This window comes from Panthera onca, chromosome D3 (assembly GCF_046562875.1).
Source record: "Panthera onca isolate mPanOnc1 chromosome D3, mPanOnc1 haplotype 2, whole genome shotgun sequence".
Taxonomy (NCBI): Eukaryota; Metazoa; Chordata; class Mammalia; order Carnivora; family Felidae; genus Panthera; species Panthera onca.
Window position 1 is genome coordinate 51,985,621 of NC_138350.1, and position 18,083 is coordinate 52,003,703.

General features: G+C 41.9%; 1 protein-coding gene across 2 annotated transcripts in view; it reads right to left on the minus strand.

The window, feature by feature from the left end:
- Positions 1 to 4,579, minus strand: part of DSC3 (desmocollin 3) — a 47,918-nt gene extending 43,339 nt beyond the window's left edge. For both annotated transcript variants that reach the window (XM_060613509.3, XM_060613510.3), the window contains exon 1: positions 4,192 to 4,579. In XM_060613509.3, coding sequence (XP_060469492.2) covers positions 4,192 to 4,257 — 66 coding nt within the window. In that variant the 5' untranslated portion in view covers positions 4,258 to 4,579. The remainder of the gene's footprint in view (positions 1 to 4,191) is intronic.
- Between the last annotated feature and the right edge of the window lie 13,504 nt (positions 4,580 to 18,083).

An 18,083-nucleotide genomic window follows, 5' to 3' on the forward strand; every position in this document is an offset into this window, starting at 1 on the left:
AATTTAAGTTATGTCATGCTTCTTAAAACTATAAAATAATTTGATACTATATTTGTGGAGATTGGACATATTATTGAATATAAAATTAAAAATGTAAAGGCACCATTAGATTATCAATGATGAATTAATGACCTTTAAAGTTAATTTAAAAATAAATTTTGTATGGAAGAATGCCCAATTAAAAAATGCAACATCCAAAAATAATTTTAAGATTAATGAGTTATTGGGGTGCTTGGGTGGCTCAGTCAGTTAAGTGTCCGACACTTGAATTGGCTCAGGTCATGATCTCACGGTTTTGTGAGTTCCAGCCCTGCTCTGGGCTCTACGCACTGACCTCGCAGAGCCTGCTTGGGATTCTCTCTCTCCTCTCTCTCTGTCCCTCTCCCCTCACACTCTGTCAGTCTCTCTCAAAATAAATAGCTTTAAAAAAAGATTAACGAATTATGGATTGACTATTTGAGTTCAAAAAAATCTCTTTTAATGGAAAATCCTCCAAGTCAACTTTAAATATCTCATTTATAAAGCTGAGAGCTGCACAACTTTAAATTAAAATGTAGCAAATGGAGTTTTAAAAAAGATAATATAATATTATCCTCCATGTAGTCTGGGAAAAATAATTACTTTGTTTCATTTTACAGTATCATCCAAATGTTATTAATTGTATGATAGAAAGCTATCATACTAATAATAAATCTTGATAAGAAAATTAATGCCAAAAGGAGAGTGAAAATGAGAGGGGTTATCTGAGATTGTTTTACTTTTCCTGTGGACAGTTTTACAGTGAATTCACAGGGAGGCTTTCTAAAATGACATCCTTTTTCAACAGAGGAAAAACAAGCCAAAGAATGGAAATTTATAGGAAGTCCAAAAAGTAAATGAGATCTTCTTAGTTGAGCATAATAGTTATGAAATTTTAAATTTGTCATTTCTCCTCTAGGCATTTACCATCTGCAAAATGGAAATACTACTTTCAAATTCTCACCAGCTCAAAGGTAAATCGTTAAGACTGACCTCTCTGTAACTCTCGATACTTAGGTCATGCCATTAAATTTCTTTCTAACCAAACTCTTTGTAAGACAAGAATTCTAGTTAAATGGAAAGCATGATGAACCACAGGTAACCACAGACTCCATATATGGAATGGAAACTGCCAAGGGGATTACAATAGGACCAAAAAATGTGCATAGGCTTACATGTATTTAGTGATTCAGCAGGTGTTTCAGAATCTAGCTGTATCTCAATATGAACATCCACAATCTGCTTTTAAAAAGGTAGCTAAGGGGTGGCTGGGTGGTCCACCTGGTTAAGTGATGGACTCCTGCTCAGGTCATGATCTCACTCATGGTCTTGAGATTGAGCCCCGTGTAGGGCTCCCGCTCTGGGCTCTGGGACTGGAGTCTGCTTAGTATTCTCACTCTCCCTCTCTCTGCCCCTCCCCTGCTTGCTCTCTTTCTCTAAGAAAAAAAAAAAAGATACCTGATAATGCACCCACTAAATATATACCAAAACTTGACTTTCTTAGGATTACGATTTTAAAATAGACTACTTCTCATTTACTTCCTTTATTTGCCTGAGGCTTTTTGTCACTAATGCAAAAGCTAATAGAAATTATTGTACTCTTATTTTTAAAAGATTACTACATCAAATGTTATCAACAAGAACAACAAAAAGTCTGCTAAAGCAGTCACATTATTCTTGTTAATTAACGCTATAAAATCTGAAAAGCTGGAACACCCATTTGTCAGCATAGGTTACAGGCAGAATTCATATATTCCAAGGGGAAAAAGTATGCTATGCTAGAACAAAAAAGCTATTTTAATTCCTTTTGAAGGAAAATGATAGATTAACTGTGCCCAAGTCCATACTATTTAAAATATATAATAGTAACGATTCCCCAAGTGGATTTGATGCGATGAACAATATTAAACGCATATTTGAAAGGGTCCCATTATTTGTATTGGGACAGAAGGAGAGCTGAGCTCATGCAAATTCGTTTTCAATTTTTGTTACAGTCACAGGAGAAACATTTTAAGAGACATTCGGTACTACACTTTCAACAGTCCAGTGATGGTCTGATATATTTATTTTCTAGTCCCCAGTCCCCACCCCTGATCCTTTTTTCTTTTTCTTTTTCTTTTCTTCTTTTTCTTTGTGTCTGGGGGAGGGAGTGGCGGTGGCCATTAGGAGTTGTATTTTGTGGCAGTTTAGAGAGTACTGAGGACAGAGGGCTGTGAAAGATGGAGATGGGTGCAAATGGGAAGATTCCTCAGCCTATGGGCCAGCTCAGTGGAAAGGGTAACCTGTTAAAAGTCTCAGTTTTGTGTTAAAGACTTGCTTTGAAGCGCTCTCCCTTCAAACAAGGAATTGTTTTTGAGAGATCCGTTAAGTTATCTATAAAAGGAAAAGTGTTGTGATTTTAATATTATACTGAAAAGTTGACGGTCCGATGAATCAAAAGGAAATACAACAGAAGATGGTCAGTAGAGACCTTAATTTACCCATCAGGGAAGAAATCCAAGGTATCTGTATACTGGGGATTTTGGATGAAATAAATTATTCTATATACACTCTCCAGTATTCAAGTCTCCTCATTTAGTCTAAACTTTAGGAAATTCTTCTTTAAAGCAATCCTAAACGAATATGTCATATACTAGAGCTGATGGTATCTCCATTTAGAGTAACGCACACTCGTTTGCCTTGCCACACCCCAACACCCGCACACCCCCCACCCCGCCCCCGTTCTGGGCACCGCAACAGTTCCTTGAATTCCACACCCTCCCCTGGGGGAATACACGGGAAATCTTGGCAACACAGCACCTTTGCAGTTTCCTCTCCCCATTCTCTAACCCCTTTCGCAGAAAAATCACACAACACTAAACCCACGCTTTTAAACATCAAAACTGGGAAACTCAAATTTATTACAAAAGATCACACTTTGAGAGCGGTTCCTATTTGTAAAGAGTCATTTCGTCAGCTCATTTTGTTGGAACAGCTGCCTTGCAAGGCGACGCGCTCATTTGTACAAGTCATTGTCCATAAATTAACTTAGATCTTAAATACCAACCCAATATTCATAACTCGCTGATTCAAAGAGAAGACAAAGCTTTGATCCACTAGCCCCAAAGGCAGAGGAGCAGCAAGAATCCGTGTAGCCACAGCCAACCTACTCCCCAGCTAGGTAGGTTCTCTCCGAATCCGACCCCAGGCCCATGCTCGGATTCGGGTTTGCGGGGTCGCGCGCGGCTCCTTTCCACAGCACATCCTGAGCGCGACCCTGGTCTAGTCTGAATCTCCGCACGTAATTGCGCCGACAGAGTTCCGGCTTCTTCGCCGTGTGTCTCCTGAATTCTCAGAGAATTGTCCCTAACTTCCTATCCAGGTGAACCTGGTCCTGGGTGGCAGGTTTCCGGGGCACATATGGCCCGAAGGTGGACTCTGGGTTTGCGCAGTCCTTCCCGGAGCTGGACACTGGACCACCCAAGCCCACGCCTATCCCCCCACTCCACCCACCCGGACTCTACGCTCTCTGCCCACCCCGACAGTCCCCCCTCCCCCGCATCACCAACCGCGACCCCAACCGCAGCCAGGATCCAGCCTTCCCACGCCCCCCGTGCCTCAGGCACACTTCGCCTCGGGCCAGGAGACTCCGGGGTGAGCTCCATTTAGCGGAGGCAGAATCTGGAAGCCGGTTTTCAGAGTTTACTCCACGCCGGGACCCAGAGGCACCGTTCCAGCCCCTCCAGTCACTAACGTCCCCATCCCAGGTAAGCCTGGGGTGGGGCAGCCTCCTGAACCCCATCTCACACCTGTGTTTCGCTCACTCAGGGATCCTGAAACACCTGCCCAAGTACAGTTCGTCGCTCTCCACACAGACGTGCCACCCCCCCACCCCCCACCTTCGTCCCTAGCCTGGGGAGCCAGGGGGAGGGCGTGAATCCCAGGCACCGTCGACCGCCCGGGAGAGCGCAGACACGCCGGGGCGCGACCGTAATCAAACACAAAACCCCGTCCCGAGTCGTCCCTCCAAGACTCGTTTTCTGCCCTCACCCGTCCAGGCCCAAACTTGGCTGGTCCTGCCCCGCAGGACTGAGCGGAGGCGCGGCGGTCCGCTCTCGGTCCGCTTGGCCCGGGCTCCGCTCTCCCCGCGGGACAGGGCGGGTCCAGCCCTTCCCGATCCCGGCTCCTACTCACCACGAGGGTCAGCAGCAGCCCGGAGAGGGCTCCGCGCAGGGGGATCGGACGCTCGGCGGCGGCCATCGGGGGGCGGGAAAGGGGCCGCGAGGCAGGAAGGGGGCCGCGGGCGCCGGGCGGAGGTGCAGCGGCGCGCGCGGTGCGGGCGTGCCTCGCTGCCGCTCCTCTCCAAGTCTCCTTGGATCTGTCAGGCTTGCCTGCCCGGGAGCGTGTTCCCTCCTGAGACGGGATTGGACGCGGCAGACGCCGGGCCGCCCCTCCTGCTTATTTCTCAAGTCGAATCACGCGGGCAGCCGGGGAGCTGCCCGAGCCTGCCCCTCCGCTCCCCCGGGGCCGCGCCGGGCGCTGGCTCTCGCGGGAAAGCGGTCCCAGGCCCACCCTCTGCCGCCTTTCCCACGCCCCACGCCCCTCGTCCGCCCCGCCTTCCCTCCGCGCGGCCCGGGCCGCCCAGACCATCCCGGAGCGAACCCCCTGGCCGACGCCGCCTGCGCGCTCCCGCTGCAGGACCCAAATCCGCCTGCAGGGATCCCTGTCCCAACACGGGCGCTCCGGGGTGCCAGGAACACCTCCGTCATTGCATCAGCGCATCCTCCCTTCATTCCGCTCCTGATCGAATGCCGGCCAATGTCTCCCGGGTAATAAACCATTTATGTATTCTTTACAAACTTGACTAACATGGTAAGATAAATGACCAAGGGAAGATTATCCCAAGTGGCTTGAATAAACTGGCATTCGGTATACCAGAAATTAAAACCAAGTAGAAGAGACTCCGATATCTGACCATTTGAAGTGTCCAAAATATGAGTGATTACATGAAGAGTCTTCTTTACCGCCAATTTTGTGACCTTATATGAACCTTCTAAGAAAGAATTTGTTCTTCTATGTGAAGTATTGATTTAGTAATTACATGGTAAGTATGCTAAGGTGCCATTTTTCAGTCTGTGGTAAAAGGAAAGTAAACCTACCACCCAAAAGCTTCTACTCTAAAATGAAGCTTGGAAATTCAATATTACTCAATAAATGTCACCCAGGTCACCAAGGCATTGTGCAAGGGGCTGGAGGAAAGAGAATGTACAAAACCCAGTTGCAGCCCAAAGCAACCCAAAGTCTAGGAGGGCATAAAGGTTAGCATCCTAGCCCAGCAGGGTAAATGTTTTAATGGGGAGGTAGCTAACAACACCTGGACACATTCCTTTATTTCCCTCTCGATGGAATTTTATATCCCCAAAGCCCCCACTTGTCGGATTCAGGAGGAACTCCTTCTTAGGTGCGTTGCTGTTCCTCAAAGTCCATGTACAAGTTCCAATGTCAGAACCCTCAGATAGTCTAGATTAATCAGGGAAGGTGCTATGGCCTTCATTCATCCCACCCTGCCCATCCAGTAGGCTTGTTAACTGAAGTCTGGGGCTTCCCTGAAACTCACAGGCTCTGAGGATTCAGACACTAAATTCACTTCCAGTCCCAGCTCTGAGGCATCCAAGGCACCCATCAGAAATCCTGTCTCACCTCTGGAGGCCTCTGAATGAAAGAAGCCTTCCAGTCTCAGAGAAAGTTCTCCAAACTTTTCTCTGCCCCAATCATTTTCATGTTACCCAAGACCTCAGGAAAAGGCTCTCAAAGATTCTCTGGCCCTAGACAGCCTTTAGAAACACAAGTGAATCATGGCTTTCCTGTAACATAGGTGATGCCATAGACTGAACTGTGTCCCCTCAAAATTCATATGGTGAAGACCTAACCTGCCTATGACTGCATTTGGAGATAGGGCCGATGAGGAAGGAATTGACATTAATGACATTATGATGGTGGGGCCCTGATCTGATGGAATTAGTGTCCTTATGAGACGAGACACCAGAGAGAGCTCCCCTCCTCTGTCTTTCTGTGTCTCTGTCTGTCTCTCCCTGCTCCCTGTGTGGACACAGTGAGAAGGTGGGTGTTTACAAACCAGAAAGAGAGTCCTCATCAGAGGTCAAATAGGCCAGCACCTTAATTTTGAACCCTCAACCCTCAGAACTGAGAACAAATGCTTGATATAAGAACCAACAGAGAAAGGGAGAGGGCAGGACCATGTTCCAGACAAAGGCAACAATACTGGTGTAGCACTGAAGAGCCTGGTAACACCTTCCTACATCAGGAATACAGGAAGAGAGATTCTTCAGAACCACTGGAGTTCAGAAGAAGTCCAATGACTGGGAATTAGGTTAGAAAGCTAGGCTTATAAGAAACCAGGTTGAGGAGCTGAATTTCATCCTGGAAAAGATGGAAGAATCATCTACTCAATCTGTAAAAACAGTTGCTAACTACTGTTACAGAATTATCACTTTGGGTGGGTTAATGAAGTCATTAACTTCCTTCATAACCTGTTTATGTCTTCATATAGCTTTCCTAGGGAATAAAAGGCTTGAAATGTTTTCCTTTATTCTAAGTAGTCTTACTTTTCAGTGATTTCAGTTTTATCTACTAGAGCGAGTCTGACCTATTTATTACTGTCATCCAAATGACTAAAACTATAAGATAGCTATTATCTGCTTGTTTCAGCTCTACTGGGTAATTGAGGCGATTGTTAAGCCTACTGACTGTGTAACAGTTACTCTGAGCTTCCATTTTTAGCTCCTACAAAATAAAAGTTATAGGAATCTATTCCAGAAATATGATAAGAAAGCATATTGGGGATATTTTCAATCTAAATGGCAAATTCCGAATGACAGACGTACTTTTAATTACCGTGTTGACATTTCCTGTTTTGCTATAGCATGTACTTGCCCATCATGAGTAGATTGGTCTACGCTCTAATGAAAATGCATTTTTATAGCTTAGAAGAATCTTCCTACGCAGTTATAATTATAAATGTGACTTGAGGATAAATTAAAATTACTTTTATTTTTCCTGTGTAAATTATAATATAAAATGACTTGGTTAAAAATCTATTTACAATATGAACCTCGGTTTGAGCATTGTGAGAACTGGATCCTTCTGTAATCAAGTCAACTTTAAATCACCATGAGACGTCATAAAGCGTAAAGAGTTATTCTGAAATGTCTTTATTTTAATACTCATTTCCCAAGCTGCCAAATCAGTTGGAAGTCACTCCTAAAAGGATAATGTACAAAAATGGGAAAGAAGCATTATTTCCCCTTGTTACTTTCTTAGTCTGAGTAGCTATAATAAAGGTAAGGGCAGCAATAATAAAGGATCAATATGGGAAATGATTTTAGGCTAAAGTACAAAACTTCAGGAATCCAGGTGAATTCGAAAATATTCAGTAGAAAGCAAACCTAAGATTATTAAGAGTTCTCTGTACTTAGGAGGAATCTCTGGCCACAAAAAGAGTGGAAGAGAGGTGGAAGCTAACCCCCGGCCCACTGACAAGGCTGCCTTGCACAACTCAACGCCAACAGGCTCTGGTCTCACACACCTACTCGCCTCTGCGGCTTGCATGGGCGATGACATGGCAAGTGTGGGTCTCCTCAAACCACGCCTATAAAATACAACCAGGGCAACTGTATGATTTTTGGAACAAACTTGCTAGTAAGGAAAGAAGTGTATGAAAAGAAGCTTGAATTAAAATCAAGTGAAAGATTGGTTTGAATAGTCCTTCTGAAGACGTAACATGAGTTCTGCCATGAACTCAAGTTCATGTAGCACTTTTAGAATAGTAGCTCAGAAGCACTTTTAGAATACTGCTGAGGATAAATGGTCACAGTAATAAACAGTAATTGAGCAAATTACTTGTTGAATCAACAGTGAGGAATACCGTACAAATGTGTCCTCACATGCTGGGAGCCCTTGCAGACTTTATTTTTGGAAGTTAGCTCTCCTTAATATACCCACTTGCTCTTTCGGAGAGACTCTTTCCTCATACTTGGGAACCAAGTGGTCATTTTCCTTCAAGAGTAACCACCTCCTGCTATTGCTACTCAGGTTCCAGGAGAGGACACTGCTTTTCCTGTATCACCTTTCCAAAGTGTGTCTAAAGGCTCTCCACTAATTTCCCAGAACACCACTGAGAACAGCCTTGACTTTTTGGTCATTTAAAAAGACTGCTGGAGACTTGGGGATACTAGACAATTGAAGTCAAGAATAACATAAAAAAAAACAAAAACAAAAGAAAAACAAAAACAAAAAACTATGATACTGCATTGCTGCCCAGAAAAAGAGCCGTCCCAGAATCCCTGTCTGCCTCCTTCTTCTCCTGTCTTTCCATGGCAAGTACATTTCCCCCATGGAAATTCTCCAAGCAGCTAAGAGAACCTCAAGTCTAGACCAGAATGACCCTGGCCCACCAGGCAGAGAAGTTTCCCCTTCACCTTTTCTATGCTGGGTCTGTCAGTGTCAGGTCACTCTAGAATTCATTTCTACCCAGAGTGATTGGCAGAGGGACTACACATGCCCTTGAGGAGAAAACTTACTCCCATCCACAGGGGTGTAGCTTTTCACTATATCCTTGGCAGCAATCATACAAAAATTGGACCTTTGTACATTTCCCAAATTCAGAATTGTCCAATATAAGTAACACCATGACGATCATCCAATCCAGACAGAATGTGCCAGGCTCAGAGAGGCTCCTTTTAGGAGCGCCTGGGTGGCTCAGGCAGTTGAGTGACTGACTCTAGGTTTGGGCCCAGGTCGAACCTCACGGTTCCAGGGTGTGAGCCCTTCGTCAACCTCCACCATGCTGATAGGGTGGGGTCTGCTTGGGATTCTCTCCCCCCTCACCCTCTTTCTCTGCCCCTCCCCCACTCGCACTCTCTCTCAAAATAAATAAGTAAACATTAAAAAAATTTAAAGAAAGAAAGTGTCCTTTCAGTCTCTCCTTATTAATTAATGATTCAAGAACTATTATAAGAGTTTCAGCAAATCTTCTCCCACTAAAATCTTGAGACACCCTTACAAACATCTTCTGCGCATGGGCCTTTTTAAGGCAGGGAAGTGGTCTTCCAGTGACTGCTCACTGGGCTGGAAGGAATGGTGATTTCCCCTGAGAAAACAAAACTCCATTGTATGGGTAATAACTCCCTCCAGGAACCGGATAAAAGCAATGTAACAAAGCTCTGGTACAAGGTGAAATTTTAGTCCCTCTCAACCATCGTGGAATCATCCCATGATTCTTCACTTCCCTTTACTTCAGAGTGGAACTCTCCTCCCAGCGGGTGAGGCTGTCGTCTCTCCTGGACATTCTCATGTTCCTAAGAGCTCATTGTGCGCATCTGTCTGTTCAAAGGACATTGCTCAAGCATGAAGGTTTACAGGTGTGAGTGGGCTGACATCCAGATCTCCTGTGTCATTTATCTCCACGTCATCCTCTGATTCACTGCCCCATCAGCCTTCTTTTCTCCCACACGTTTGAGAGGACGGTTCCTCAACCACAGCTCGGGGAAGCAGCATATCCCCCAGCTCAAGTGCCTATCATCTAGCTCACAACTAGAAAACTGCTTTTCCCACCAGTTCCCTATATGGGCAGTAAATTATTTCTTCAACATGTATTGATTTATTGTTATTAATTCATTTTATTGATCATCAATGATCCATTCGTTATTTTTATTTGCTCAAGATTTATTATTCTTGATTTGTCTCTTCTTTTCAGCCTGCCCGGTTTCTCAAGCCCTCTGTCACTAGATGAGGCTTTCCACCAATGAGCTATTCAGTGTTTGCTAAATTGTTCAGCCAGTGCCCCCATTCTTTCTTTGCATTCCTTTAAAGCCTCCTATTTGTTTGCCTTTCAATGTTATAAGCTGCACAATTTCCTAAATGGTAAGCCGTAGTTTTTGTTTCTTTGTTTTTTTAAGTTGGCTCCACACTCAGCGTGAAGCCCAACATGGGACCTCGAACTCATGACCCTGAGATCAAGACCTGAGCTGAGATCAAGCATCGGACCCTTAGCCAGCTGAGCCACCCAGGCGCCCCTGGTAAGCTGTAGTCTTAACGTGCATGTATCTATGTAAGATTATACCAGAATCTTACTCCTCTAAACAACTCTAATGCAATGGTCCTTCCTGAATATTTACAAAGATGTAAACAAAAAGACTGAAGAGCTAGTAATATTTCTAGTAGGTATGTGAGCGTGTATCAGGAAAGCTATTTTGTTGTCACTTTCCACTAACTTTGTTTTTTAAGTTTGTTTGTTTGTTTATATAATCTCTGCATCCAATGTGGGGCTCATGCTCATGACTCTGAGATCAAGAGTCGCAGGCTTTTCCAGCTAAGCCATCCAGGCACCCCCTACTTTCGACTAACTTTGCCAGTGTTCCTTATTTTTTAATATTTTTATTTATTTAAATTTTTCTTAATGTTTTCTATTTATTTTTGAGAGAGAGGAAGAGATAAAGAGTGAGAGGAGGAAGGGTAGAGAGAGATGGAGATACAGAATCCGAAGCAGGCTCCAGGCTCTGAGCTGTCAGCACACTGAGCCCCCCAGGTGCCCCTGCAGTATTCTTTACATGTTCAATAAAACTGGCTGTCTCTCCCAGATTACAAGTTCTATTCATATGGTGGTCGGAGAAAGGTCTAATCTGAACTATAATATGGCCCTTTTAAACAAGAATCTTTGGCCAAAATCTCCCTGCTAGGCCCTCAAAGTAGTATTTTTTTACAAGTCTCAGAATAAATGATTCCAAACTCAGAGGCATCCATAAGAACTTTTATTTATTTCCTATTCAAGAGAACATTTAGGTAGCAATCAGATATTATCTGGAACAGCTTTTCAACATCTAATGATGAGTTATCTGACCTCAGCTGCTGTACTGTTCCAAAGTCTAGGCAGAGCCTGGAGACCGCTGTCTCCCACACTCCTCTCATCCAGAATGGGTAGCCAAAAAAAATTGGGGAGGAACAAGCACTATGGATATGGCTTGGACATCTTTTATCCTTTACGATGACCTGCCTTTTTGTAATATTTCTAAGATAATTGACACGACTGTCACCCAATCTCACGTGTTCCTTTCTCATTTGGTACAATGAGATTCAGGTTTTCTCTCTCCAGAGATACTGGTAATTGATAAGCACACACAAGTTCTTACGACAAAACGAAAGACAAAGGATATATTGTTTTCTGCCATGGCAGAAACATATAAATGATTCCCTGAGAATAAGGTGGCCTGAGCCTTGCTGCACCAGGCTCTCCCATGACAGTCTTCAAAATTCATCTGTTTATAGAAGGAAGTACTGTGTTATGGCAGTCGGCCAGGAATCTGCCAGGTCCCCCTCCCCCCAAGTTTGTTCAAAGGCCTCGAGTTTTTTCCTCCCCTTCATTCCCTCTTTTAATTTTGAACAAATGGGAACAGTGGTCTTTAGGTCACAGTAGATCTTTGTACTTGGCTATTGTTGAGGCAAAATGAAAGAGACTGTTTTGACAACAGCATTATATTAATAAAATGAAGAAGAACACCTCAAAAATAACAAGAATTCAAGGGGTGACTTGTTCTTTCAGTCAGTAGAACAAGTGACTCTTGATCTCAAGGCCGTAAGGTCAAGTCCCATGTTGGGTATAGAGATGACTTTAAAAAATAAATAAATAAAAAGGAAACAAAAGACGAAAATTTAAGTCAGCATGACCTGGGTATTCTAGCTCCATTTGTTTAGAGATTCTAAGTAAAGTTATAAATTGTTTGTTTTCAACATAATTGTCCTGGGGTAAGCCTATTTGGTTTTAGAATCTCTGGCTTTTCCATCTTGTGAAGACATACAATTCTACGAAAGTTTTTTCCTTCCCATTTGATCCAACTATGTGATTGATCTATATACCTGAGTAGGTCCCAATTTACCTCACCCAAATGGTCAAACATGATGCTTCTGGAACCTTTTATTTTTCTTTATTGGGGTACAATTTACATAGAGTACAATTCATAGACCTCAAATGGACACTTCAATAAGTCTTGACAAATGTATATATATACTGGTGTTACCATCATTCAAATCAAGATATAGAACATTTTTTTGGGGGGCGCCTGGGTGTCTCTGTCAGTTGGGTGTCCACCTCTTTTTTTCAGCTCAGGTCATGATCTCACGGTTCTGGGTTACAGCCCCACATCAGGTTCTGCACTGCCTGCCTGGGATTCTCTCTCGCTCCCTCTCTCTCTGTCTCTGTCCTTCTCTCTCTGCTCCTCCTGCATGCTCTCTCTCTCTCTCTCAAAATTAAAAACAACAATAAAAAAAATTAAAAAGAAAAAGAAAAAGAAAAATGTTTTGACCCAAGTCAATACCTATCCCCATGCTGAGGCAACCGCGTTCTGCTTTCAATCATTAAGTAATTTTGACTTCCTTGTAATGTCACATAAATGGAATGACATGCTGCATTACCATCACACACAGTTATCTATTACTTCATCACTTTTTATCTATTGGACATCACTTTTGCAATATTCTACAATTTAGTGGTTTAAAACAAGAACTCATGATCTCACAGTTTCTACAGAATGCAGGCGTGGCTTAGCTAGCTGTCTCTGGCTCAGGCACTCGCAAAAAGGTGTTTAGTTGACATTGCCATCATCTCAAGGCTCCACAGGATCTGTTTCTTAGTTCACTTATGTGACTTTTGACAAGCTTCCTTTGAGACATCAGTTCCTTGCCACATGGTCCTCTCTAGGGAGAGGCTTCCTTCAGAGCAAGCAAGAAAGATCATGTAACCAAAGTGGATGTCACACACAGTCTGTTTGTAATCTAGTGTTGGAAGTGATCTTCTTTTACCTCTGCCTAATTATGTTGGCTAGAAGTAAGTCACCAGAGATACTCTAAAGTCAACAGAAGATGATTACATAAGGGGATGAATACTGGGAGGCAGAGATCTTTGGATGCCATCTTCTAGGTTTTTGTGTCTAGGCTTTTGTGTCCTTGTTCATCCTACTAATAATTAGAATAATGATTTGTTTTACTTAAAATATAAAAACTTTCACAGACAGGTGTTAGAGTGTTAATGTTGTCTTCTCTCTTTGATGGTTTATACTATCAGAATAAAAAAGAGTTGATAAGCATTTTGTTTATTTAACTCGAGTTTATATCCTACCCACTTTTAAAAAGGCTTATCAAGGGGCGCCTGGGTGGCTTGGTCGGTTAAGCGTCCGACTTCGGCTCAGGTCATGATCTCACGGTCCGTGAGTTCGAGCCCTGCGTCGGGCTCTGTGCTGACAGCTCAGAGCCTGGAGCCTGTTTCAGATTCTGTGTGTCTCTCTCTCTCTGCCCCTCCCCTGTTGGTGCTCTGTCTCTCTCTGTCTCAAAAATAAACGTTAAAAAAAAATTAATAAAAAAAATTATTAAAAAAAAATAAAAAGGCTTATCAAATTAAATTATATAAAGCAGATAAAAATAATCAGGTATCAATAAAGCAATTGAGGTGGGTTATTTACTATCACCGAGTCCTGGATTTTGCTTATTAACTTCCTGGATATTCAGGCAAAGTATGATACTTTTAATTTTGGAGTTACATGGCTCTCATTATGCAATAAAAGAGAATACAAAAGTTCATCCATAGTGTTAAACTTTATCTTAACTTTGTATTAGAATGTTAAGAGAACCATTAGGTGAAAGCAATGAATCTAGTTTTCAAATATGCTTTTTCAAAAGCGTAAAGCATTATTTGAACGTGATATCCTAATATAGAACATATTCAAATGCAAACGGAATTTATATGTAATTTCTGTCCTATCTCAAATGGGATGACTTTTGAATGTAGGGCCATCCTTCTCTACAATATTACCCATTAGCACAGGGAGCCCTGGATCATATCAAGACATCTGCTGGGAAGCCATTCAGTTCATCCTTTCTTTAGAGGGTCAACTTTACAAGGCTTAGTAAGACTTCCTTTAAAGGAAAAATGGTAAAATGACTAAAAAACAAATGATGGAATGTTGCCATCTTAAATTTCCTATACAAATGCTGAGATTCAGGGAGGAACTTTGTCTAAATTACAAGAGACTAGAAATTGCCAAAAATATTATTGACAACTTTACTAAAGAAACTCATATTGAAAAGTCAAAAGGGAACTTCCTTAGGAATTCAGTTTCAGGTGAAGACAAATGATACAAATCCAAGCATCAGAAGAGTCCCAGGATTAAGACACAGACCTATGCATTTGTCAGCTAAAGACATGTTATCAGGACCACTTACCAGATTCATGGAGGTGTGGAGCTAAAACCAAACTAACCCAATCACTACATTCCAAGTTAGTAAGTATTCCCAAGTTAGTAAGTTAATTTTAAGTATTACTAATACTGAATTACCATTTCACTCATATTTAATTCATATAAAACCCTAGAACATTATACCTAAAAGTGGCTATATATTTAATCTAGTACAATTTCTCATTTTATTGAAGAAACATATACCCAAAGAGGGAGTTATGTGACTTACCTTAAGATGAGAAGGCTTAGATAACACTCCAGAATTTTAGACCCCTATTCCTTTCTCTTAAAAAACCTTATGGAGATAAATGAATCAGCTAATCAAAACCAAAATGGTTGAAAGCAATAGTGTTGTTTTCTTTCTCTCCTGCTTAAACCTAAAATGTTTTGGCAAGGCTTAAATTGTTATCATTCTTGGAAGAAATAGTACGCCCAGTTATAACTGTGGAAAACAAAACTGAATCTGCAAGTTAAGTCCTGTTCTGATTTCTAGGAAACTATCCAAATTCTTTTATTGTCCTGTAACTTATTTTCTGAAGCCTTATGTGCAATGAACTACATGGAGCTTTAAGAAATATTTTTAGGGGCGCCTGGGTGGCGCAGTCGGTTAAGCGTCCGACTTCAGCCGGGTCACGATCTCGCGGTCCGTGAGTTCGAGCCCCGCGTCAGGCTCTGGGCTGATGGCTCGGAGCCTGGAGCCTGTTTCCGATTCTGTGTCTCCCTCTCTCTCTGCCCCTCCCCCGTTCATGCTCTGTCTATCTCTGTCCCAAAAATAAATAAATAAAAAAAAAAAAAAAAAAAAGAAATATTTTTATTGGGGCGCCTGGGTGGCTCAGTCGGTTGAGCGTCCGACTTCGGCTCAGGTCACGATCTCGCGGTCCGTGAGTTCGAGCCCCGCGTCAGGCTCTGGGCTGATGGCTCAGAGCCTGGAGCCTGCTTCCGATTCTGTGTCTCCCTCTCTCTCTGCCCCTCCCCCGTTCATGCTCTGTCTCTCTCTGTCTCAAAAATAAATAAATGTTAAAAAATTAAAAAAAAAAAAGAAAAAAAAGAAATATTTTTATTATGTAGAAAATTTTAAAAATGATCTTTATATGCTTTCTATATGTGTTATGCAAAAAAAAAGGGAATTTAAATTAACTGATGTTTGGGGCGCCTGGGTGGTTCAGTTGGTTAAGCATCCAACTTGGGCTCAAGTCATGATCTCACAGTTCATGAGTTCAAGCCCCACATCGGGCTCTGTGCTGACAACTCAGAGCCTGGAGCCTGCTTTAGATTCTGTGTCTCCCTCTCTCTCTGCCCCTCTCCCGCTCATGCTCTCTCTCTCTGTCTTAAAAATAAATAAAACATTAAAAAAATAAAAATAAATTGACTGGTGTTTATTTTAAAAACTTTGTAAAAGGGAACATTAAAATATAATAATGTTAGATGCTGAATTTTTTTCTTGCTCCAATTCAGTCATTTACTGTGAATATAATATGTTCATTGTAGGCTTGACATAGTAAGGCTGAGATTTAAGGCTTTTCTTCACGGTCAGCAAATCTTCAAAAATCCTAAAGCCTATGAGTTTGTTTTTTTTTTTTTTTTGTAAGTTTATTTATTTATTTCTGAGAGAGAGCATGAGCAGGGGAGGGACAGAGAGAGGGGGAGAGAGAGAATCCCAAGCAGGCTCCCTACTGTCAGTAGGGCTAAATGCAGGCCTCAGGCTCAGAAACAGTGAGATCATGACCTGAGCCAAAACCATGAGACACTTAACTGATTGAGCCACCCAGACGCCCCTATGAGCTTATTTTTCCTCTATATTTCATTCTATTAATTTCTCCCATTTGTAAATAGTAATGTTCATTATAAAATGGAAACATGGAAACATATAATGAAGAAATATTCCCACCACCCAGGGATTACCACTCAATATTTAAGTATATTACATATAATCATATATTTATATGAATTTGGGATTATACTGATTTAGCAAATTATTCTACTTTTTCATTAACACTGTATTTTATGCCTGTCCTTATTTAATTAGTCTTCAAAATAAAATGATTGCATTATATTCCCTTATCATCATTGTGACAAAAATGACAGTAGCTACCATTTATTGATATATTCAGGAACCAAGCACTAAGATAGGATCTTTATGTATTTATTCCTATTTTGTCCCCATTTTGTATGTAAGGCATCTGAGGCTTGTGTGACTTTCCAAGGTTACTCAGTTAGTATAAACAAAGCTACAGCTCAAATTCAGTCTTCCTGACTACAGAGTCGTGTCCATGATCATTATATCCATTATCCTCAATTGTGGTACATTGTATTATGGTAATATATTATAAATTATTTACTTTTTTGTTATGGAGCAATTAGTTTATTTCCAATTATCCACGTATTTAATGTCACTGAGATAAACATCCTTGCATGTGTATGGGATCTTTGTGCCATCATCTTACTTCTTTAGGATAAATTCCTTTTATCTGATTTGACTGGTAATTTTGCATTGAAGCTTGTATGTTGACACCCCCCCCCCCCCCAACCACCTCCCACCTCTGGCTTTCTGAACTCATCATTCCGTATGAGATCCCCTCATGTTTTTGGTTCCTAGAAATTTTCCAGTTGGCCTCCTTCCCATGGAAACATTCCTTAGACTGAAAACTCTTGACTTTCCCCTTATGCCCCTCTCTTGTTTCATAGGCCCCTCTGAACGTCCTGGCCATAATAATCACCCAGTGAACATCACCTGTCACCCTACCTGACAAGGCTCCCACACAATGGCATAGTGCTGCCAAATAGCTACCATGGACAGAGTCACCAGATGCATCTGCTGTTGACCTCTCTGGTACTATTGGTCTCTGGAGATTTGACAATTATTTTTGGAAAATGTACAATATAATGTGGACGCATCTTATTGGCCAGCCACATTTATGTAGCAAAATTAGTTTCATTTTTATTGAGCATTTACTAAATGTCCTGGTCCCGTGGTCCTATCCTAAGATTATGCCACCAGTTCACTCCAAATGGTGAGTAGGAATCATGGAGTAGAATACATTGTAAAACGGTTCATTTGCTCAAAGGGTGGAAGTTTACTAATCAGTGTGTTTCAACTCTTTGGTATAATTCCAGCACCTTGCTTAATGCATCTTATATGAAGAAAGAAGCTGAAAATACTTAAGTTTCATAAACCTCCAAACCATACATAGACCCAGTCAGTAAATCCATATCAGTGGTTCTCAAACTTGAGAGGGTGTAAAAGTCGCCTAGAAAACTTCCTAAAATTGAAGTCTTCCATACTTCCTCCCTGTCCTCCTTGTGATTCTGATTCCGTAGTGGATCTTTATTTCGACAAACACCAAAGGTGATTGGATGCAGATGGTCTGTAAACCACACTCTAAAAAAAGTAATGCAAATATTTTCACAAGTTCACTCTAATCTTTGTCAACTGCAAAAGAAACAATATTCTGCTCTGTCCTCTCTCCTGTATCTTAACATAATAACTTAAAAAAAAGAGAGAGAGAGAGAGAAAGATGACTAGTAGAAACTCCATAGTTCTAACCTCTTACCTATGTCCAGATTTCCTGCCGGGGAATGAGGGTATAGTCACAGAGCTAAAGAGTGGCCCAAAACAGCCCTTGACTTTTCCTTCCAACCAAGGGCCACAATGAGATTCTTCTCCTGAGTCTCATATATAACAAGAATGTAAAACATACCAGATGGGTTTAAAAGTAGAGAGTATGTCCCAAAGCCACGACACAGTAATATTCCTCTATAAAATGTGTTTTTTAACAAAATCAG